The sequence below is a fragment of the Zootoca vivipara genome, chromosome 4 (assembly GCF_965207765.1).
Source record: "Zootoca vivipara chromosome 4, rZooViv2.hap1.1, whole genome shotgun sequence".
NCBI lineage: Eukaryota > Metazoa > Chordata > Lepidosauria > Squamata > Lacertidae > Zootoca > Zootoca vivipara.
In genome coordinates this window covers 34,937,799-34,963,322 of record NC_142587.1, presented here as the reverse complement: position 1 = coordinate 34,963,322, position 25,524 = coordinate 34,937,799, and the positions used below count along the sequence as shown (strand labels likewise).

General features: G+C 41.1%; 1 protein-coding gene across 4 annotated transcripts in view; it reads left to right on the top strand.

The window, feature by feature from the left end:
• Nucleotides 1-25,524, top strand: part of NLGN4X (neuroligin 4 X-linked) — a 164,421-nt gene that overhangs the window by 67,169 nt on the left and 71,728 nt on the right. For 2 of the 4 annotated variants that reach the window (XM_060273479.2, XM_088667700.1), the window contains 2 exons: nucleotides 8,546-8,605; nucleotides 12,418-12,570. In XM_060273479.2, the coding sequence (XP_060129462.1) occupies nucleotides 8,546-8,605; nucleotides 12,418-12,570 (213 nt within the window). The remainder of the gene's footprint in view (nucleotides 1-8,545; nucleotides 8,606-12,417; nucleotides 12,571-25,524) is intronic. The other 2 variants (XM_088667702.1, XM_088667701.1) reach the window with 1 other exon arrangement.

The window sequence follows — 25,524 nt, the reverse complement described above, 5'->3', positions numbered from 1 at the left end:
GGAGGACATCCATCCAACCATCTATTGTTATACCAAAAAAAGAGAAAAATAGAAATAGGAAAAAAAGGGGAAAAAGAAAGGGCGAAAAAAAAAAAGAAAAAGAAAAAAACAATACAAAACAGAAAAATTTTTCTTGCATTCATAGTTGAAAAACCATATTTTATGGGCTTCCCCTCCCCCCCTTCCCCGGTTTTCATCCCTTTTTTATCATCTGCAACAGTTTCTTACTTTATAAAAATACACCTTTGTATCTTATACAACTTATAAATCAATTGTTAACATTTTCATCTAATATTCAAATCACTGAAAATTCAAACTCCCATTTTCTCTTCCCGTGCCTAATTTTTTTTTCTCCCTCTATAAGCCTCCATATTTTCACATTTTCCAAAATCCATTCACTTTTAAAACTATAACTATTCTCAATTTAACCTTACATCCCCGATTACCGGCTCCACCCCCCCCAATCCAGCAAATTCCAAAATCAGCAGACCAGTTATAAACCTGTTAATCCATCCTTATAATCACAACATCACTTTCCCTTCACCCCACCCCCTGTTTACAGTCTCTTGCCATCCAGGCCACCATACAGGACCCCTGAATTTCTTCTCTTCTCTGCATATTTTTTCCTTCTTCCCTGTGGGCGTTCTGGAGTTCCAATAATACCAATCGTGCCCCCCTCAAAGGCAGGGCACTCCATCCAACTTTTTGTAGAGTAGAGTCATCATTTTTTTCATGGTGTGTTTCATTTTGTGTTGAATCATCACAGTCCTCATCTTCATCTTTTCCTTCCCCATCATTGTCATTCTCACATTGCTCTTTTTCAGTGTCAAAAGCTTCATCTCCTAGAAAATCATATTCCGCCATCACCTCCTGAAATTTCTGCTGTAACTCCTGTCGTCGTGTCTCCTCTTGACATAACTCTATTCTTGTTTCCCACATTAAGGTCAAAACAGACCGCTGGAACTCAGGGGAACACTTTTTTGTTGACATATTTCAGTCCTGCCAAGGTCAAAACTTATCACGTGGGGTGGAATATGATCACAGTTTATTTTCTCGACTCCATTTTAACAAGCTGGCTGCATTCTTCAAGTCTTGTTAACAATAAAGTTCGAACTCACATTTCACAAGCACTTAAGCCAAAAAAGAAATTCCACAAAGTCCAGAAATACAAAGTGAAGTAAAAATTGACTTATAAATCCTGATCAACTCACTGGATTGCCTGGGCTGCCAGCTCCCGAGGGAAAGAAAGGTTTTTCTTAGGCTTTACCTCATTGCTGCAGGGCAGTCATAAACCACAGTCTCTCTCCCCTTTTCACCCTGCATCAAAGGGGATATTCTCTTTGATGCCTTTGAGGGATCCTTTTGAATTACAAATCTTCTGTTTATGGCTTCGGGTTTCTATTTACTGTCTCTTTGTTGCCGTGGGGGGGGGGTGGCTTCCTCTTTTCTCCCCTCTCTCCCAGACCAAATTGTTTTATAATCCAAATCGTGAGGTTACTTACAGTCTTTTCCAATCGTTTTATTTTCGGAAGAATCCAGCGCTCTCCGCCTTCGGCTTGAAGCTTCTCCCTGCTAGAATAACGTTGCCGCTCAAAATGGCCCCCGCGACTTCTACCCTCCTCGCTCCGGAGCTCTTATTAGAGCTAACCGAAGAGTTGGGGAGTCCGGATTGGGTCTGTGCCGAGCAAATTGCCCTCGGGACGCCCTTCCCGAGGTTCTAAGGGGCGCAGCGTTGCTCTCGCTGCCCTCCCCACTCCTAGCAGAGACGGGCCGTCTCGGAGACGAGACGAAACCCCGCCGATCGACGCTGGCGCTGAACCCGGAAGCTCTTAGCTGCGCTACTTTTGCCCTTCTTGTTTATTCTGCATTATACAGTTTTTCTGTCTTCCTGCTATGGCCCGTTTAAATATTCTCCATGCTGTGTCTAGAATGATTTTTCACTGCAGATTGTGTTTGTGGAAGAGAGACTCAAAATAAGATAAGTGGAATCCACAGGGAGAAATTGCAGCAGTTAACATAAAAACTAATCAGATCATGACAAGAGGATTATGGGCAGAAGAATGTGTTTTAAATAGTAAAGGAGAAACCTGCAATATTGGCTTGTAGACTGGATGTTGAGCATAATGAACTGAGCACAACAGTGAAAGTGTAAACCTAGGAGCCTGAGCAAAGAGGGAATACTGAAGATTTTCAAACTGATGAAAATTAATTACCCCCGGGTATAAGTAAATGGAAGATTTTCTTTCTTTGTGGTCTAAAAAGACACATTACTATGAAATTTTGTGGTGCAATTTTTTAATACTTCCCATTTCTAGACCTTGCTTTACAAAGGATTGCACAGATTAATATTATTATGAACTAGTCTTTAAGCAGCTTGGTGCCCTCCAAATGTTTTAAACTACAACTCCTCACTAGTCCCAGTCGGCACAGCCCCAGTTTTATACAATGTACCCTGCCAAATCCATCAGTCATGTTCATGAGCAAAGCCATTGGAAAAAAAGTGCTAAAGTAGTTACTGCTAGACTCATCAATAGGAGATTACTGTGGACCACAGGGGATCCTGACACAAGGTGGAAAAGCCTGGGGTGATGTAAGTGAAAATATTAAAGAGGAGGAGGTTGAGGTAATGAAAATAAGACTCTCAAAAGAACCTGGAAACAAAGGCAGGAAGAAAGTTAAGCGAATCACATAAGAACAAAGAACCATTCTGAACTTTGCTGAAGTGTAGTGAGAAAAAAGGAGATAAAAAACCAAAGGAGTGAGATATGTATTAAATTATGGGAGAACTAGTGTATTTCAGCCCGTTCAATAACGGGCTCTAGAAAATTCTGGGGTTCGGAGAAGCGCTTGCGCAGCGCTTCTCCGAACCCTGGGACCTGTCATTGCTGTTGGCGGCAGGGGGACAGGAACGGAGGAGGAGAAAGCGCTGCTTTCTCCTCCTCCGTTCCTCTCCCGCAGCCGCCGACAGCAAGGAGACCTCCCAGGGTTCGGAGAAGCGCTTGCGCAGCGCTTCTCCGAACCCTGGGACCTGTCATTGCTGTCGGCGGCAGGGGGACAGGAACGGAGGAGGAGAAAGCGCTGCTTTCTCCTCCTCCGTTCCTCTCCCGCAGCCGCCGACAGCAAGGAGACCTCCCAGGGTTCGGAGAAGCGCTTGCGCAGCGCTTCTCCGAACCCTGGGACCTGTCATTGCTGTCGGCGGCAGGGGGACAGGAACGGAGGAGGAGAAAGCGCTGCTTTCTCCTCCTCCGTTCCTCTCCCGCAGCCGCCGACAGCAAGGAGACCTCCCAGGGTTCGGAGAAGCGCTTGCGCAGCGCTTCTCCGAACCCTGGGACCTGTCCTTGCTGTCGGCGGCAGGGGGACAGGAACGGAGGAGGAGAAAGCGCTGCTTTCTCCTCCTCCGTTCCTCTCCCGCAGCCGCCGACAGCAAGGAGACCTCCCAGGGTTCGGAGAAGCGCTTGCGCAGCGCTTCTCCGAACCCTGGGACCTGTCCTTGCTGTCGGCGGCAGGGGGACAGGAACGGAGGAGCGCTTTCTCCTCCTTCCTTCCTCTCCCCCAGCCGCCGACAGGAAGGACGCGTGCACTCTCTCCCCCCCCACCTCCAACCGCCGCTCCTCTCACGGGCCAGGGAGGGTTGTGAGGAGGCCTTCGCCGGCCTCCACCCTCGCTTCCCTGACGTGCCCTGCAGTGAGGCAGTGTCCGGCGGGAGCGGCGGTTGGAGGAGGCAGAGGGGGGGGAGAGTGCGCGCGCGCAGTCTCTGCTGTCCAATCCCTGTATCCCTGGGGCACATGCGCAGTGACCCAGGGACACACGGGACATCTGGACGCAGGGACAACATGGACATTATTATATAGGATAGGGAAATGAATAGTGGCTGACAACTAGCAGTTACAGGTAGGTAGCCGTGTTGGTCTGAGTCGAAGCAAAATAAAAAAATTCCTTCAGTAGCACCTTAAAGACCAACTAAGTTTATATTTTGGTATGAGCTTTCGTGTGCATGCACACTTCTTCAGATACAGATGGTGTATCTGAAGAAGTGTGCATGCACACGAAAGCTCATACCAAAATATAAACTTAGTTGGTCTTTAAGGTGCTACTGAAGGAATTTTTTTTATTTAACTAGCAGTTAGTTAGGGATAGACAAGTCTGCCTTTCCAGGTCAATGGAACTCTTTCGGACATGTGCACTCATAAGTCTGTTCTGTCTTCTTTCTCTATTAATCTGTAGTTTTAATAAAGCCACATGAAAATTCACATTCAAATCATATTTCCTAACATATATTTCGCTCAAAACATGCATTTTGAAATGTATTTTGATAGCTTTCTGGAGGAGACTTACATCAAGATTCATGATTTGCGGAAGCCAACAGTGCTATCTGAACCATGTCTACTTAGAAGTAAGTCCTGCTAAAATCAGCGGGGTTTATACCCACGGGAGTAGGGTTAGGAATACAGCTAGAATTCTGCTCAGCATATTTTTCCAGAAGGTATGCATCAGATCAGTTCATATTAGAGGCCACATCAAATTTTGAGGGACTAAAAATGGGGTGGTGTTTATGAAGAAGAAAGTCAAATTATATTTTGATCATATTGCAGATTTTTGCGTACAGAAAAGTAAATGTATGTAGCTTGGGGTGGTGTATCAAAGTACACTTAAGTGGGAACACAAAGACAGCAACTTTGTCCATCAATACTGTATGGAATCCAGGAAAAAAAAATGACAAAAGCTCAGTTGTGATGGGCTTCAAGGGCTGGCCAGTATTTTGCACACATTCTGCCATTTCAGTAGGACCCAATCCTCACTACTATGTACCAGCCAGGAATGCATTTTGAAACAAAAAATATATTCAGTAGGTTCCATACCATAATGCATAGCTGCCAAGTCTCCTGTTTTTCACGGGGAACCCCCAGATTTTAATCCGTTTCCCACTGTTATCCCGAATAGAAAAAAAAATCCCGGAAATCCCGCAGATTTCCCACCTGCCAGGGAGGCTCCATTTCGGGTGCCGCTCTGCCCATGCCTGGGCACCGGAAATCGGGCAGAGCGGCACCGGAAGTTGCTTCTACACATGTCCAGACATGCGTAGAAGAGACTTCCGGTGCCGCGCTGCTGCTGAGCCCGCATTTTTCAACGGGAGACTTGGCTGCTATGCCATATTGATGTTAGCCATCTGTATAATTTCAGCTGGTAATGGAGCCCAAAGGGCTGGAGCTGCAGCAGCAAAAGTCTGGTTTCTGGTACAAACTGAGCATACCTCTAGGGGCAGGGGTCAGCAAACTTTTTTCAGCAGGGGGCTGGTCCACTGTCCCTCAGACCTTGTGGGGGGCTGGACTATATTTTGAAAAGAAAAGAAAAATGAACAAATTCCTATGCCCCACAAATGGATGTGAGGGCGATCTGGCTGCGACATCTGTCACCCCATTGATCACCAGGCTTGATTCGGCTGATCTGGCTGGCTAGGCAGGTGTTCCCTTCCTCCCTCACCGTTCCATGTGAGTCCCTCCCGAAGCTGCACGCTCGGTGGAAGAGAACGACCATCCCAGATAGAAGGAGTGTACCGTTCTTTGGTCAAGGGTATACGATAGCTGCGCTCCCCTGCTAGAACTCCAAATAACCCACAAATAACCCAGAGATGTATTTTAAATAAAAGGACACATTCTACTCATGTAAAAATACCAGGCAGGTCCCACAAATAACCCATGAAAGGACACTTTCTACTCATGTAAAAGGACGCTGATTCCCGGACTGTCCGCGGGCCAGATTTAGAAGGAGATTGGTCCGGATCCGGCCCCCAGGCCTTAGTTTGGGGATCCCTGCTCTAGGGCATGCGGTATTCTCAACAGCCCCATCTGAGCAGCACAGTTGCCAGACAGGGATACAGGGGTCGAGATGGTTCCTTCAGTAATCTGAGTTAACACCAAACCACAAATGGGAAGTAGAACTGCACAAAGTAGCCTTTGCCTGTGGTATCTGTGCATAGAATGGAAACATCTGAAAAGCAGGGAGCAGCTTGGGAATGTGCAGCCTTCCACACAACCTGGAATCCCAGGTGTCCAGATGACATACAAGGCTGAACATGTGAAGGCTTCACCCTATTTTAGCCATTCACATTCTATGAATGGACACCAGGGGCTGGTTGTGGCATTGCTACCTACTTGCAAGTTGGCATTAACCATGAGCAGTATCCCTGGATATGGATAAAAGTCTTCATATGAATACATATCATCATACTGCAAAAGAAATGCAACAAAGAGACTGGAAATGTTTATTGTGGTGTGTATATAAGCTGCACAGGGAGAACCATGTTGTGTTAAAAGTCAGATGAAGTGACACCTACTCTCTTCATCTACATTTATAATAATAATATAATAATAATTTATTATTTATACCCCACCCATCTGGCTGGGTTTCCCCAGCCACTCTGGGCAGCTTCCAACAGAAAAATGAAATAAAATAATCTATTTAACATTTATTTATTGCCTTTGTTGGTGTGATTTACCAGGGAACATCCTTCCACAGTCAGAAAAGCAGACAGGTCTCAGGGTCAAATGCAACCTTCTAGGACTCTCTTTGTGGCCCTTGGGACTTTCCCCAGGTGACATGCCTTCCCAGCTCTGCTTTGTGCCCCAAGTGTTTATGTTCGGCTGGAATGTGTCCTTGTACTCTGATAATGTCTCTTGGTTGCTTGGATGTAGAGAGGTATATGAGAGCATGTCTAGAAACTAGCTTAGTGTATAAAGGTAAAAACTGCATTCATCGCCCGTTTTTTGTTTCTGGCCTCCATATGCCATTGGCTTATGGCTCCTAGAAAATTGTCCAGTTGGGAGGATGACCCCTTCCTATATTTCCTGCTCCTAATGTATGGTAAACTGAACATCCTTTGGATTTGTGGCCTTGATTTTTTACCTCATTAGGTTTAACAGCACCATCTGGTTCAACCCATGTCAAGACAACTTTTTTGGCTGTTTTCTTCAAGGCTGCTTGAACAGAGTTCTACTCTCACAATGACAGAGAGAGAGAGAGAGAGAGAGAGAGGGAAGGAGGGGGGAGGGAAGGAGGGAGGGAGGGAGGGATTTTCAGCAGGAGGTCACTGGAGCTCAGGTTGACATTCTAAGAAAACAAGGGGGAAGTTCATGGTGAGCTCCAGCTCTTCTTTTTCTAGAAATCTCTCTCTCTCTCTCTCTCTCTCTCTCTCTCTCTCTCTCTCTCTCTCTCTCTCTCTCTCTCTCTGCGTATCCCACTAAATGAGAAAACTCAACATGGCAAAATTATAAGCAACAGAAGGGGGAGCCTTATAAAGAATGAATAATGTCACTCATACTTTAGAGAAATGTCACACCAAGCTTATATGAATCAATTTTCCCACATGCACAGAACACCATCTGTGTGAGGGATTGCACATACTGAACTACTACTCTCTTCCCCTGTGGCTCCCCTCATAGTCACTCAAGACTGGAAATGGTTTCCCCCCAAAGATCTTAGCCCTACAAGAGTTCCTGCATGTTATGTCTCAGTGTAGCCAGATCTATGGGGAATTCTTGATTCTAAATAAGAGTATTACTGTTTCTTACTTCTGTTTTTGCTCTCATGGTAAGTAAAATGTTGTGTATAACTATGACAGGTATAATGTGCTTGGAACTGAATGCGTAATCCACACATAGACCTGAATCTTTCACACGCAGATGATTCTCAGTTTGAAATTAGATGTTTTAAGTTCATTGTTGATGATGGTGGAAATGTGTATTCAGCGAAACAAATATCCTGACTTCTCTGTATTGCGTAATATTTTCCATGTGTGTTATCTGTGTTAATTATTTTTTTGTATTAATAATAATTACATTAAATTCATTTCAAATACTACAGTGATTTTTGTCAGAAGACAGGATCCAAAGAGCTACGTTTGGCATGTCCAAGATGTTGGGTATGCCCAGTAGGATTTTTGACTTTTCCACTCTGAACAGCAACAGACCCAAATTTCAATTTGCCATGTCACAAAAGTGTATACCTCTCCTTGGTGTTCAAAATAGTTGTGTAGTTCTTTGGATTCAAACCATAATGACTTGGGAACAGAGACAATGGCACAACTTAGGCAGGCATCTGAAACAGAATTTCATATTCATTTTTCACCACTTATCCCCAATCTTTTAAAATCTTTGCTAATTAAAATGTCTATTTGATGAATATTGTACTATGATAGTGCACTGAAAATTGGACTGTCAACTGAATTACAAAGAATTCATGTATACAGAATGTGTTTTTTTCTTATAAATTTTGAATGCAAAATAAGCAATCATTTTAAATAAAATTAATTGCATTATCACAGCATTTGATTTTTTCCTACCAGTTTTTTTCCTGATTTGTTGTCTTTAGCATTTATGTTAGTGTGCAATTTGCATCCTTTTTTCAGATTCAAATTTTGACTTTTTGTGTTACCTTTTTTTCCTTTTTTCCACTTTTTGGATAGTTTTTTTTTCCTTTAAATTTTTGGGAACCTGCTGTTTTTGAATTCTCTTTTTTCCCTTTATTCTCCTGCTCACTCTGATCCCAGGAGCCAACACAAAGAAAAGCGCAGATGATATAACCAGTAATGATCGTGGGGAAGACGAAGGTATTTTTTGTTTTTGTTTTCCCAAAAACTGAAACGTGATATGCATGAACATTAACTTCCCCCCTCCTTTATTTAATCACACACATTTCAGTGTGCTGCTTTATTTTCTTCTTATCTGGAATCAACTTTCCTTTCCACCTCTTTTTTTCTTCTTCCAAAAATAAGACACAAATTAGCATTTAGATGACTGCAATTCCCCTTTGAGATAAGTGTACAGGTTATCTGTAAATATGTGTGAAGTGAGTAACATAAATATTATTTACAACCAAAAATGCTTCCTTATTCCCAGTCTGAATTTTTGCCTAGGAAAAGGGGAAAAAATATGGACTTGAAACCTTGCATGTGTATCTTTTCCTTTATCCTTTTTAGTACATTTTGTAAATTCACCTTCACCTTATCTCCCTCTTCCTCTTCCCCATATAGTGGATGCAATTACTTTGTCTCCTGTTTCAGTCCCCGCTCCCCTGATATTTCAAAGGAAACTGTTTAATTTATTTTATTCTTTAAAGCTTTCTTCCTTTGCATGTATCCGGGGCAACGTTAACACTACCATTTACTCCCATATTGCTCCCAGGAATATGGTTTGTGTGTTTATATATGATATATAGCACACTAGTGATGCCCATCCTTTTGGGATGCCCATCACTTCCATGTTATTGTAAACATGCACGGAAGCATAATCATGTGGGTATATGTTTTATATATTTTTAATATATAAAATCTGTGAAGTGTCATGGATACAACTACTTAGGTTGTAGCAACCGCATTATTCTGGTAGGTGTAAAGGAAGACTAACTGTGGTGGGGACTTTTATTGGGGGGGGGGGGAATGCAGGATTCATTTAAACTCCTGTGGATTATTGGGTGCTTGTTATGCAATGCAAGATTTTTAGAACTTTCCCCATAAGGATGGAGGCAAGTACCTTAATATGACACAACAATGTTTCTCTTTCTTTGTTTAATAATAAGCACATATACTATAAGAATATGGGACACAGTGGCGCTGTGGGTTAAACCACAGAGCCTAGAGCTTGCCGATCAGAAGGTCGGCGGTTCAAATCCCTGCGATGGGGTGAGCTCCCGTTGCTTGGTCCCAGCTCCTGCCAACCTAGCAGTTTGAAAGCACGTCAAAGTGCAAGTAGATAAATAGGTACCGCTACAGTGGGAAGGTAAACGGCGTTTCCGTGTGCTGCTCTGGTTCGCCAGAAGCGACTTTGTCATGCTGGCCACATGACCTGGAAGCTGTACACCGGCTCCCTCGGCCAATAATGTGAGATGAGCGCCGCAACCCCAGAGTCGGTCACGACTGGACCTAATGGTCAGGGGTCGCTTTACCTTTATACTATAAGAATACACTTTCAGCATTTGGTTATATTCAGATTAAACACAAATTTCAGAGAAAATCTTAATTCACTCCTAAACCTCTTTATTGTTCCACATTCAATAACAGCTGTAATAACACACCACTAGGATTTGAACCCTTTTCAGACAAAAATTACACTTAGCTTGTTTCTTAATGTTAGACATCCTGACAAAGGTTTGCATAAACTGTTGAATTATCTGAGTCTGCCACTTTCATGAATTCTGGATTTCAACCTCACATCCTTGGTGTCTGGTCTTTTCTTAACCTTATTTCACTTCTTTTCTGTGTTTTGAAATTTGACACTATTTCAACTAGCATGGTAACATTTGCCCTTTCTGTTCCCTTCAGAAATCTTTATAGTTATGGTGTGGTCACCTCTTAATCTCCTCCTTTCTCGAGGCTTTAGAATTATGGTGGCTTTTCTGACATTTTCAAGTACAGCTGCTGAGATCTCTGCTCCCTTGTTATTGCGACTGTTCACCTTCTTTTCCACTGCTCTGCTGCTGTAATAATGCCTTTCCAAATAAAGTAATTAGACATTTAGTTCACACACAGCAAATAGATTCTGTCATGCAAGGGCTCAGCTCAGAAAGTAGTTTTTCTGTAAAATATGTCTACCCTCCCTCCCTCCCTAAGTTTGATTATTTGATTTCTGTCACTTAATATAGTAAGTAACATTTTCTGTTCCTCTTATGGGGGCAGATCTGAAAGAGGGCTGCCAGTTGCTGCCCTCCTAGTGTCTATATCTTCCATTTATGCTAGGTAAAAGAAGGTATTATATTCCATATTGGTATCTTGAACAGCACTACAAATGTGATTCTTAGCAGAAAATATATGTATTATTTATCTTGCCAAGGATATGTGAAAATATACTTCTTTCTTAGTTGCAAGTCTGTTGGTTGTTAGCTAGTGAATACCTACCATAGGGGCAGACCTTCGTAATATGCTGCCCTGTGTGAGGCTATTTGATACCATCCCCACAGCCCTCACAGCGCTGGCTTGAGCTGGGCTTTGAGAAAGAGGTGTGAGGCTCTGACAGGTTCCTAGAGCCCTCCTTGGCTGCACACCTGGTGCAACCACACCACAAACACTGCCCTAAATCCACCTCTGCCTACCATGTTTTCTAGAACCAATACAGATACATTGGCGAGTCAATATTTTCCCCCATCAACCTCTGGATTCAAATCACGAAAATGTGGGAGTATAAAACACCACATATTGGTTTCATAATGAGAGGTAGATTGTTATGTTATATTAACATAGAACTATTAATTGCCCGGCAATTTATTAAATAGAATATGCAATCATGCGCACCAACTAGTTTAGGAGAGCTATTCTGAAGGGTGGATGAAAGGTACTATCGGCCTACGCCCAAACCCCAAATAAAGTCACTTATAGCTATATCCACCACTTTTATACATACCTTTGGTTTGCTAAATGGGAGAATCTTCTAATGGGTGAGCAAAATTGGCTGCTCCCAATATACTACCCTGTTTTTTTCCAGCTGACAAATCGGGGAAAGCCATTTTGCTTCCGTTTTGGAAATCACAGTTCAGCCCCACAAATGCCTCTAAAAGTTGTTTCAGTGGCAGGGAGGCTTCATACAATAATGGGAGGGAAAGGTTACTTATTTTTGCATCTTTCTCCTCCTTTTTCTGTGAAACATTTTGGTCTTTTAAAGTATTTTTGAAGCAAGCAATGGGATGGCAAATCGCAAATGTCATTCATAGCAGTCCTCCGTTGATTGAATTTAATTAGTTTAGACAAAGCAGAATGTAGATATGAAACTCTTTTCGTCTCCCTAATATCTGTCAATATATTTTGCCCGAAGATTTTCCCCACCCACTTCACGTCTTACTGTGAATGATAATTTTTGGTGGTGATAGTTTGTTGAATATGCCTCAAGAACTGCAACATTATCAGTTTCGGAAATTGAGGAAGACAGAAAGACATGGGACAGTGCTGCTATTTATGTTAATAAATCTATTAAAACTTTGCTGTTTTAAAATAATGTTTATGTTATAAACCACCTCATAATGACACTTTATGTACATTACTTACTTCAACTTATGTATTTTGCATGTGAGATTCCTACATTAACTTGAGCCCTAGTATTGTGTGATACATATCCCAAAAGCAACACAGCTCCGTTTCAAGTTGTGATCCAGGTGAGACTCAGCAGATATAGTTCTCCACCCCCTCCAACATTCCACTTGTGCGATAAAAGATGCTGTCACCTTTGGTACTTTTGGCCCTTTCCTAGCTTATCTACAAGCCCTATTTTATTCTGGTCCTAACTAAAGATAAGCAGACTAGTAGATAATAAAAATAGATGGCATGAGAAAATATGCAAAAATTATTAGCACTTTTTTGGGGGGGGGAATAGGCAACAGTTTTCTTTTAATACTTGTATTACTTTCTTGTGTTTTCCTTACTTGTGTTCTTTTCAGACATACATGATCAGAACAGCAAGAAGCCAGTGATGGTCTACATCCATGGTGGATCATATATGGAAGGCACAGGGAATATTGTTGACGGCAGCATACTGGCCAGCTACGGAAATGTCATTGTTGTAACCATCAACTACAGGCTAGGGGTTCTAGGTAAGTTCCCCCCTTTTTTCTTTCTTAAATCAATGAGTGATAACAGATCTTCAGAGCCACAGCTGATTTCTTTCTCTTAAACCATTTAATGGTTGATACATTCTCTATATTGGTTGATGCTGGAAAATCCCAATGGGTGTAATGGAAAGATACTCTCCTCCATGCTGTGCTTTCAGAATCTCTGGTTCTAATTTGATGGATGCATTTTATAATGAACTGTGCCTATTAGACTCTTCCATCTTCTGGGAAAGAGCAGTGAGGCAAAGCTTTGTATAATCAATTCGATTTCCTTTTAGTCAACTCTTGCCACATTGGTTATTGCTTGTGTTGCTGCGTGCGGTTTTTCAGATAATGTATATTAGATTGGACAAACTGTATTATATTGGTAGGCGATGTTTTCTTCTTGAATGAAACCACTTCTGCTGTTGCCTAAATCACTGGCTGGCTCATGATGGTATGAATTCAAGGCAGCCAAGATAAGTTTTCTTTGTGACTTCCTTGCCTTGGGCTGAAAACTCTTACAAACACGCTCTTATAGCAACCTTCCTTGCCAATAATGAGCTGGTAACAACAAACAATGAAACTACATTTGAATATAAAATATTTAATTTGCCAACATATTAGCAGACACATGTGGATTTTGTTTTGTAATGATTTGTTGGGTGGTGGGGAATGCAAACTGTGGCTACTATTTGTTTCAAAATCTCATGCTATGTGAAGAATGAGTCACCTGAAGGTAGCCATTATTTTCTCACTGGCACTTGACTGAATTATGCCTGCTTTTAAGCTTCCTCATGAAAGTTAAAGGCTTCTGGTTGTTAAAATGTGGTGAAACATAGACCAGAAAATTAGTTTGCCTTATATTACTTAGCTAATAAAATAGATATGTTTTTTATTTAAAAAAAAACACACAAATTTTTGTCTCAATAATACATTTTTATTCCCCTGCTTTTGCAAAAACAACAACAACAAAACCATCAAGCATGAGTGCTTTTTTAGCTTTCTGTAGTGCATCTTCATTTCCTTAAATGAACCATTACTAAAAGCAATGTGATTTTGTCTATCAATAAATAAGGCACTCAACATGGGGCTGGCCATGAAAGCATTCAGGAATGCAAATGGAGCAAGAGGCTGTGGCCAAATTGCTGACAAGAGCTAAGCATTCAAAAGCATTAGGCCTGTATTGTTTGGCATGCACTGCTTGAGAGTTTGTTTTCAGGCTCAGTTCAATGTGCTGGTTTTAACCTTTAAGCCCTACATGGCTTGGGACCTGGTTATTTTAAGGACCACTGTACTTTCCTCACATCTGAGCCATTGCTCCAGAACCCTTGATCCTATCAAGGATGGTGGGTAGATACTAGTATTAGAGCCTTTTCTGTTGTGGCACCCACTTTGCAGAATATCCACCTGAGATTCATCATACTCCAACACCTTTGTTGTTTAGTCGTTTAGTCGTGTGCGACTCTTCGTGACCCCATGGACCATAGCACGGCAGGCACTCCTGTCTTGCACTGCCTCCCGCAGTTTGGTCAAACTCATGTCCGTAGCTTCGAGAACACTGTCCAACCATCTCATCCTCTGTCATCCCCTTCTCCTTGTGCCCTCAATCTTTCCCAACATCAGGGTCTTTTCCAGGGAGTCTTCTCTTCTCATGAGGTGGCCAAAGTATTGGAGCCTCAGCTTCACGATCTGTCCTTCCAGGGAGCACTCAGGGCTGATTTCCTTAAGAATGGATAGGTTTGATCTTCTTGCAGTCCATGGGACTCTCAAGAGTCTCCTCCAGCACCATAATTCAAATAATAATAAATAGCCACATTTCAACTAACTTTGTAAAACATTAAGGTGTTGGAGTAATTATGGAATTACTCCAACACCTTAATGTTTTACAAAGTTAGTTGAAACGTGGCTATTTATTAAAGTGTTTCGCTAAGTGCCCTTTTGGTTTACTTCATTGAATTGCGTTCCCACTTTGATCCTTACTTTTTACAAATGATTTTTTATCATTTCTCTAGTCTGTTACATTAATGTTGGTTCATTGTGATTGCAGTTGTGGTTTTAGCAGTGTTGCATATGTTATGAAATATTGTATTTTTAAAAAAGCAGCTTTGAGTGGGATACAAGTTTTTTACAAAAATAAAATTAAATACATTAAATATATTTCACCCCCTATCCAATACTTAGGGGTTAGGATCATGGCCTTGATGTGCTGGTTCTCTCATATGATATTGTGATTAAAATAAAAAAAGAATAAGAAAAAAATGGTTCAGCTGATGCATTGATGTTGAAGGCTATACAAAGCAAAAACAAACTGGCATCTGTGAGCCATGCTCAAAAGTCCCACTTCTGCACTTTGTTTGGTAGCATGTGGCTAGTTCTTGAGCAGTGTCTGATGGGCTAGACTGGCAGTGATGATGATCTCTCTTGACACTTGCAGCTTAGCCTGACCAGATGAGAATGCCTGGGCAGTTCAGGATTATCAGTACTTGTCTGCAATCTGGCTGTACCACAATTACACATTTTGGTCAATCTCTCCCTTTTGGCTCCCTGGCTGCCTGGCACCTGTATGTGCCTCCTCCATTCCCCTCCTCTGCACCTGCTGACATATCCAAGCATATGAATCAGTTAAGTGCATCATTGAGGGAGGCCACTCATCATTGCCTCTACCTGCCTCCACTTCTTGGAAGTGACGGGTGACACATCACAGCAATTTTAAATGCCACGACCCACCTCCATGCAAAATATCCTTCTGCTACCTAGTCTGTCCCTGTCCCCGCCCCCACTCAGAGGCATGACAAAATGTTGGCTTCTTGCCCGTTTCCTGCTCATGTTCCTGATTAATAAACTGGCACCTCCTGTGCATGTTGGACATTCAAAATACCTTTTGGTTGGAACATTCTTGTTTTACAATGTTGCTGTTAATGCTAGCTGCCTTGAGCACTTCTTCAGATGTGGGAAGCAATATGCTAATTTCTTACCAAATAATAAAAAATGTGTTTCCTTTAATACCATCAATCAGGGGTGTCAGAGTAACTTGTAGTTTCAGTTTCTAGCGTGGGTAGTCATTACACAATTATAGTGCAAACAATTATCCTAGACTCTGCCTTCAGTTCAATTTTATCATTTTCTTTGCAGGACGAATTGTTGGGGAGATAGATGTGCAGACATCTGTCCAAGCTAGCCAGGGATTGAATAGTGGAGAATACATATATAAATTTTTATTGAATGCAAAGGAGACCACCTGTTTCCAAATGTGCATTTTGTTAAAAGCAGTGCATAGCATCCATATTTGAATGTACCTTCAGATGGTCTTCCAGTTTATACCTGCTGTTCCTAGATTTCTGTAGTTATTCTAAAGCATGGGGCAGAAACTCAAAGTTGGTGAGCTTTTTGCCGATTTCCCAAATTTTCCCTGGATATATGGCAACCCTACTTTATGGCTTCAGTCCTAAATGCACATATTCAAAAGGGTTTACTTCTCACACAAAATGTAATTGTGCAATCTAATATTATATTACTAGTCCCAATAATACATTTTAGTATCTAATTGTACAATACACAAATATTTACAAATTTAACAGTTGCTTATTTTAAGATTTCTTCTTCTTCACTTATACCATTTAATATCAATAATGAAGCATGTGAACTATAACAATTGAAGTTTTTCTCTAAAGCAGGCATCACCAAACTTCGGCCCTCCAGATGTTTTGGACTACAATTCCCATCTTCCCTGACCACTGGTCCTGTTAGCTAGGGATCATGGGAGTTGTAGGCCAAAACATCTGGAGGGCCAAAGTTTGGGGATGCCTGCTCTAAAGCCATCAGGCAAAAACAGGGGAGGGGGGGAATCACATGCAAACACGTCACTAAAATACAGCAATTATTATTCATTTACATTAAAAGTCTGAAAACATGTTATTTCTGTTAAAAGCAACCTGCTAACTGAAAACAAAATTGTTTTTAAAAGCAACACATTAGGCTGTTTTGTAGGGGTTTTTTTGTGTTTTTTTGTGTTCAGGAATGATTTTCCCTATCCCCACCTGCCTGTGACGTTTAAAATGCCATATCCATCTCTGTCCAGCAAGACTCCACCCTCCTCTTAGTCTAGAGCTTATTTAATTATATCTGTTCATTGGATCCCTTTTCAAGTGATTAATAAAACTCAGCGAGAAAGGATGCCTCATATATGCCTTTGTTCTCAGAGAAAGCTAACTAAGCCAGTCTCAAGATTTTGCAACATTTCACTTGCACACTGAGCCTTTCTGTAGATCTGAAATTCTGATATAACTATGGAGCCTTAAATGCACCCCAAGAGGGCTGTACTGTATAAGGATCTGTTGAGTATATCGGCTGAGTCATACAATGAACTACACTAGAGTGACATGCATCTATAACTGATACCCAGACTGTTTGTAATGCTTTGTTCAGATATAGAGAAGTACTGAAGAAGGCAAAGACTGAATTGAGGGCCTTTCTTTTCTTCTATTCTACGAATAAAACAATCACCACTAGCCAGTTTCTGTACTTTCACAAATAACAAAGCATGCACCAGAATGAGGCTGTGTGTAGTTGTAGAGGTGGACTTGAAATGAGGGATGGAAGAAAAATGAGGTTTGATTCACATTTTAATGCAAACCTGCCTAATTTGCACTTCCTGAAACAACACTTAAACTTGAAGCACAGCTATCTTGAGAAATGCACACTTTTTGTGGTGTATCTCCAACTAAAAATGCATGTGTTGGGGATAAAAAAGTGCATATGCATGCAACATACAAAGAATCATTATATTAGAGGGAACTGCTTGCAAAAAACATGTGTATTAGGCAGAGTCACATGCAAAATTTAAGAGAAATATAAGCATATTTTCAGGATGTACCTTAGGCACAAGCTGCTAATACCCAATTCAAGTTATACTACCTATTGTGGCATGCACTACACAGTCCCATTTAATTTATTACTCTCTTGGATTTTGATAATAAAATTTGCTAGTTAAATTTTCTCCTTAGGAAAAAATGCGGCACTTTCATGGGCAGAGGAATGGATTAACTAGGGACTAGCAGAGAAAGCTCAGATAAAAAGGTATTTTGATACAAATGGTTTCTTTGAAAGGTTGGGAGAGATTGGTTCTTCCTCCTCCTCCCCTGCCCCCAAATTGCAGCTGCAAGTGAAAGGATTATATATACAACTGATTATTAAAGTCTTCTCAGATAAACCTTCTTTAAAGTGCCAATAAGCCTGATAAAGAATATCAGCAATTTAGTATGAAATGCTGCTCAAAGCAGCTGTACTTATCACCTCCCAAAAGGCAATGGATTAAATGTTGAAAAACTTATATATATATTTAGACCTGAAAAGCAACCAGAAGTACACCCAAACAGCTTGGATTCTATTCCAGAAGCTAATTATGGACAGCTCAAGTGGTGACTGGAGTGGGGACCATAGCCATGTGTGGATATGTGCAGATAATCAAAGTCTCCAAAGGTGGGCACTTGGAGAAAAAAATCTGGCTCACACCTTCTGAACTTCATGCATCCATGTTTCTGAGTGATGTGCATAGACTTTCTTGGCACAAATTGGTTCCTCTTTCTTGGCAAGGTACAGATCAGTCTGTTGGATATGGGCTCAATGCAGACAAGGCTGAGAGAAGTCAGGCTGGTCTAACTGGTTGCAATCTGGCTACCTCGAGCTGAGTGTTCCTTTGTACCACTTCAATCTGTGGAACTGGCACATTGGCAGTGCTCCTTCAAGTGTTCGTTCTGCACCTCTAAGGCATTGCTCTTGTAGCTTGGCTGCGCCTGGAATGCTTCACCCATTGACATTAGGCAGGTGTCTTCAATGTATTCTTTTCAGTGTCTGATGAAAATCAGTGTCTACTTTGGTAAACTTAACCAGACATGTACAGCTAACATACTGTATATTTTAATCTGATTGTAAGTGTTAGATTATAGTGTCGCCTCAACTTTCTGTGCATCTGGATAGGCTTGTCTAAACAGGAACGTTTTAAGCAGGAGCTGAAAAGAGTACAGGGAATGCACCTGCTTGATCTCAATGGACAGGGAGTTCCAAAGTGAAGGCGCTGCCACATTAAACAACTGAGTTCTTACAAATGCAGAGCATGTATTATGTAGCACCTGTAGTAGTGCCAAATCCACTGATCATTGTAGCTGGTTGGGCACATGTGGAGTAAGATGCTCTTGTAAGTAAACTGGTCTCGAGCTGTTAGGGTTTTATATCCTAATAGCGTTGTAAGCAAGAACTTGCTCTGTCTCACGGACAGCCCACAAGACAGCAAATGAAAAAGCAGTCCAGAGTATTTATTTCTTTTCTGTGTGGAAAGGACCAGCAGGGCTTTCTTTGTCCCAAATCAACTGGCCACTGGACAAAGCATTCCAAAGGGTTTTATACATTTGGCACAAATTCCACACATTCCATAAGTTACAATTTCCTATTCCAATTCCTATCCAATCCAAATACTGAGTTTCCCTCAAGCCATTTCCATGATTGGTCCAAATTACAAACAGTGTGAGCATGTGTACTATCATCTTGAAGAGTGAGCATCGTGTGATTGGCCAATACCACACAAAAGGAGTGTCATGCGATTGGTCACCTTTACCAAATTCTTTGGGCATGCTCAGTACGCCAGGATCTTATTTTGTAATTCCACTAACAATGGTAACACCTTGAACTTGGTGCGGAAACAGATTGGCAACTGGTGCAGAGGTGTTATGTGCTGACAAGGCCTCACCTCTGCCAGCAATTATGCTGCAACACCCAGAACTCTTTGTTGGGATCTCTTCGCTGGCTGCTACACACTCTCCCCCAAGGTGATGATAATAAAATAGTAACAACAAAGCAAACAAGAGTATACGGTATTCAACTGTAGGGTATCTAACCTTAAAAAACAGGGGAAATGTGCATTTCATATCTCCCCAGATTAGACAACTGGGCCAAAGCAAAAAAAGATGAATTTTAACAAGGAGAAATGTAAGGCACTACACTTGGGCAAAAAAAAAAAAAAAAAAAAAATGAAAGGCACAAATACAGGATGGGTGACACCTGGCTTGAGAGCAGTACATGTGAAAAGGATCTAGGAGTCTTGGTAGAACACAAACTTGACATGAGTCAGCAGTGTGATGCAGCAGCTCAAAAAGCCAATGCAATTCTGGGCTGCATCAATAGGAGCATAGCATCTAGATCTAGGGAAGTAATAGTACCACTGTATTCTGCTCTGGTCAGACCTCACCTGGAGTACTGTGTCCAGTTCTGGGCACCACAGTTTAAGAAGGATACTGACAAGCTGGAACGTGTCCAGAAGAGGGCAACCAAAATGGTCAAAGGCCTGGAAACGATGCCTTGTGAGGAACAGCTTAGGGAGCTGGGTATTTTTAGCCTGGAGAAGAGAAGGTTAAGGGGTGATATGATAGCCATGTTCAAATATATAAAAGGATGTCATATGGAGGAGGGAGAAAGATTGTTTTCTGCTGCTCCAGAGAAGCAGACACTGAGCAATGGATTCAAACTACAAGAAAGAAGATTCAACCTAAACATTAGGAAGAACTTCCTGACAGTGAGAGCTGTTCGGCAGTGGAATTTGCTACCAAGGAGTGTGGTGGAGTCTCCTTCTTTGGAGGTCTTTAAGCAGAGGCTTGACAGGCATATGTCAAGAATGCTTTGATGGTGTTTCCTGCTTGGCAGGGGGTTGGACTGGATGGCCCTTATGGTCTCTTCCAACTCTATGATTCCTTCTGGGAGATGGATTTAAAATTAGAGCAATGCATGCAGTTTTTATAAGCGCAAGAGGACATTTCTGGCTTGGAAGTGAAAGTGGACTTGCTCCTGCTTCCAAGAATATTCTGGTCTGCTTTTCAGTATCTTTCAAAAATGTAATCTTGCAGAAAAGAACGACTTTATAAATTATCCAGTTGTCAGTTTTCCTTTCACAGTTATCTAAGCTTGAGATGACCAGAAGGTAGCTGTGTGGCAGGCACTTAGAACTTATTGACCATATTGCTCTCTGTATATGTCTTTTCTTCTTGCTTTATGTTACTGTCCTTTTCTTTTTGGTAGAAGATGTAATACCTGATTAAAGTATACATTTATAATTCAGGGGGGCGGGTTGTTCTAGCAGGATTTGGAAGGCAAGACAGAGTACAAAAATATGGTGCATGCCACGAGGCATATAAAGTAGATTGCTTGTTGGAAGTGACAAGTAGCTCATAGAAAATTTCATGTAAGCATATTTCCAGCTACAGTTTTTAAAGCCTATGTGGCAGCTGTCAGTTTCTTATTAAAGTTTTTATTTTAATCAGATGTTGCTGGGGGGATGGTGGGAATTTTCACTTAGCCGCATTGTGGCATAAAAGCCCAGTTCACCACAATGTATTACGCATATTCTGCTCATAAACTGGGGCTTATAGCTGTCAATGGGCAAAGCCTTCCCAATTCTCAGTTTGGAATAGGCTCATTTAAAATGATTTATCCCTCACTCCTGGAACCCGCCCCCCCAAAAAAAAAATTCACACTCAGAAAATAAATGGTATTATTTCTGTGCCGATTATGAAGTTTGAGCCCTATCATGCTCCCAGTGACACCATCAAAAGCATAATACAGCCTGAATGCTTGCATAATAAGATTTGATTGAAACTGTTGGATTCACACTTGATTTCATTCAACTGTCAAAGGACGTGGAAAGGTTTAAAGAAAAAAAATCATTTCCATGACAAAAGCCTGGCAGAGAAATATGAAAACCAGCTAAATTTTCTGTGCAATTTTTATTGAAATCACTGCAACCATCTTTGTAGCGGTGTCCTGCTTTCTCCAAGGAGACTCCCCTGTCACCTAATCTGATGTTACCTTGGTACTGAGCAAAAGGCCTTCCTCCACACCACCATCCCCCCCCCAAATACTTCTGAATTTCCATGTGCTGCTTTTATACATTGTCACTGTTTTGTTGTATGATTTCTAAAATCATTTTTGTGTATGAGTAGCTGAAGAAAAGCCTAAATGCTCAAAAGTCTGGAGCCAAGCTTCCTCAGTGATTTTCCTGGCTTCATAGTATGGCAACCTCCATAAGGTTTGCATATGGTTTGAGGATGCTGCCATTTTAGCATTTTTGCCTGCATCTTTACCAGTATGAGATTTGTTCAGGGGTGATTCCTGAATCCCACTGCGTGCATGGCATGGTACACGCTCTACTGATTTGTTGGCCAGTTATATATAGTGAATTTGCCTAACATGTTCTGACAGTCAGAGCCAGTGTAATGGTTAGAGTGCTGGCCTAATGCTGAAGAAACCAGGGTTCAAATCTACAATCAGCCATGAAGCTCACTGAGTGACTCTGGACCAATTATGTGTCGGTCTACAGGGGTGTGATAGGGTTAAAAATGGAAGGGGGGGCATTAACTGGAAGGAAAACAGGGTATAAATGCCATAACCAATCAATCAATTAATCAATCCTCCTTGAAGGCTACGAGTTTGTATAACAGTATGTTTGTGCCAGATGTCAGCTGCAAATGCTCTTATCAGTGACAAGGTCAAAGAATGGGAACCCAAAGCGTGGATCAGATTGTTCTGTTCTGGAGCAAAGCTTGTATTTTGTGTTTTTTAATCTGGTATTTTTATGCTGTGAACTGCCCAGAGATCTACGGATGGAGGGGAGAATTCAAGTTTTAATTATAACAACAAACAACAACAACAACAACAACAGCAACAACAACAACACAAACTCCATATTTCATGTTTTCAAAAGCTGTGCTTAATGCTACCATTTTCCTTTTGAGGGAAAAGCAGCTGGTGGGACTCCATTCCGGTGCCATGATCCAATCCTGACTTGCACCAGTTTCCACCCATCATCCACCCATCCCTCCAGTTGTTATCAGTCCCCTGGACCTGAAACTTGCAATAAAAAAGGGCTTGATTGGAGCCCTGCTGGCTGCTTTCCCTTCAAAATAAAAGTGGCAGCATTAAGCACACTTTTAGAAAATGTGATTAATGAAGTGTGTAGTTTGGCCATTCAGGTCGTGTGGATCATATAATCGGGAACCAATCAGTGTGCATACAACATTTAAATGAAACTCAATGTTAAATGGTGTTGGTATGTGAGTCAAATGTGACAGAGGGCTAAAGATCTAGCATAGTTTATGGAAGTTGTATGCGTCAAAGCAATCACCTCTAAAATCTTACCTGATAAAGTTAAAACAGTTTAGACCTACTTGTTTTGTTTCCCCCTCTGCCCTTGATCATGCTCTTGTAGGGGGTAAAGTGAAAGCTGTTCTGTGGTTCTAACATCAACAGACATTAAGGCATAAGGAGAACGACTCTACTGAGAGAAGGCTTGATTAATTCTATTTATTAGTGGCATGTGCCATTGATAAAACAGTGTAATTCAAACAGGCAGGCTCAGCAGGAAGTTACTATGCTCCTGGGTATAATCGCCAAATTTAAGATCTAATCAGCCTTCTGGTTGGCAAGTTGTAGTTTTCTCAAGTGAGTTTTCTCTCCAGACGAAATTGCAAGGTCAGCTTCTGCTACAGAGATATTCAAGCAATGATGCCCTGACGAATGTATGATATTCTGTATATTAAGCAATTTCCCCTTGATTCAGTGAACATATAGTGATGACCTTTCTGCTATTAAAATGAGGGGGGGGGGGCATCCTTGTAAATTATATTTTTCCAGATCTGCTAAGGCTAAGGAAATCCACAATCAGAAGTTTTCTCTCTCTTGTGTTTATCACTTGATGGGTCAGCAACCACAGCTGCAAATTGAATATACGTTCCAAAGTAGTAGTAGTAGTAGTAGTAGTAATAATAATAATAATAATAATAATAATAATAATAATAATAATTTATTTATACCCCGCCCATCTGGCTGGGTTTCCCCAGCCACTCTGGGCGGCTTCCAACAGAAAAATAAAACACAGTAATCTATTAAACATTAAAAGCCTCCCTGAACAGGGCTGCCTTCAGATGTCTTCTAAAAGTCTGGTAGTTGTTTTCCTCTTTGACATCTGTTGGGAGGGCCTTCCACAGGGCAGGCGCCACCACCGAGAAGGCCCTCTGCCTAGTTCCCTGCAACTTGGCTTCTCGCAACGAGGGAACCGCCAGAAGGCCCTCGGTGCTGGACCTCAGTGTCCGGGCAGAATGATGGAGGTGGAGACGCTCCTTCAGGTATACTGGACCGAGGCCATTTAGGGCTTTAAAGGGCAGCACCAACACTTTGAATTGTGCTCGGAAACGTACTGGGAGCCAATGTAGATCTTTCAAGACCGGTGTTGAAAGTGCATTTGAATTCACATATGTATATGACTGCTGTCTGTCTTTATTGCATTGCTTTCAATATAATATGTATTTTGATTCACATTCTGGCACAACTGGTCATCATGAGTCATTCACAATCTTTTGCGCTATTTAATCTACTACTACAGGATTTTCTATTCTTCTGCTTTTTCCTTCTGCGCCATAAAATTACTTTAAAAATGATTTGCATCATACAGAAAGCTATTTAATACCAAAATAGCTCTTCATAATTTTACAAAATATATATTTAGTCAAATTATAGTTTATTGAATATTCAGAATGGATCCAGTGAAATCCATTTATATAAGTCTAGTTTTTTTTCAATGTGGGCCTTTTTGAGTTAATTGAGTTAATTTGAGTTAATTTTTGACTTAATTGGATATCACCCATAGAACCTGGAGTAAATAAAGCAAATTTATTTCAACATATCTTCAGTAAAGACTTTGTATATGTTCTTTTTAAGACATGTATGGTACAAGTCTATAAATTGTTTCTCCTGGGCATATTTCAAACACGTGGACAAAGATACATGGTAGTCTTGGTGTTTCTACACTCTATTTTGTAAAAGCATTCTCCCAAAAGTTTTCGTATGAGATCAGCTAATGTTATATGGAGTTCCAAATTGTTAAGAATTGCTACACTTATCTACAATCAAGTAAATTCTACTCACTGTAGACTCATTGAAATTAATATGCCTAAATTAGTTATATCCTTTAGTTTTAATGGGTCTTCTCTATCTTACATTGACTAAGCATTCCAATTCACCTTAGACTGAGTCTGCATCTATCCCTCTTGCTTGATACACTTTCTTTCAAGTATAAGCTGGATGCTTAGAAGACCACAATAGAAAATGCAAGATATGGTAATCATTGTTATTGATAATCCATAGTTATTTAAAACATAGCAGAATGTAAAAATGGGCATTTTGTTTCTTTTACGTCCAAGCCAAACACCTGATTAACTATCTCTTGCTGATTCTCAAAACCAACTGCTATTGATCCCTACCACCTATAATGTCCCCTCAATATATTCTCCCAAGAGACAATTACCGGTATATAGCTTCTTTGTTCCCCTGAAAGTAAAGATGTGACAAACAGGATTAACGGAATCAATATTTCCAAACAAGCCAAATGAGACAATTGAAATGTTAGATGTTAGACGACATTAGATCAGGACAATTTACCACAACTGTTCAAAACAAATGAAAGGTGAGACTGCGTGAAAGCACTTCTCATCTTCTCGCATTTGCAAATGTTGCTGGTAAAAGGAAATTACTTAAGTGCCCTTGCTTAGCTAGCACATGTTGATATTGCCAGGTTTTATTTTTATTTTATTTTTTAAACCATGTAATCCCATAAATGTTTCAAATATGGTTGCATAGGCTGGAACCCCATGACTAATATCTGTGTGTGAGGAGCATGAACCTGTGGTATGTTGTTAAGTCAGTTCAACCAAGGCTACGAGCTACAATTCCCAGTGTGGTTTAACAATAATTTTCTTCTCCCATGGAACTCTGGGAGTTTTAGCTTGTAAGGGGAATAAGGAGTATTCAAAGGTTTCCAAGTTTCTTGAGGGGAAGCTATGACTGTTTGAAGTGGTACACTACTGCTTTAAATGTGTAGCACCTTAAATGGGCGTGGAGTGGACCTATTCAAGGTGC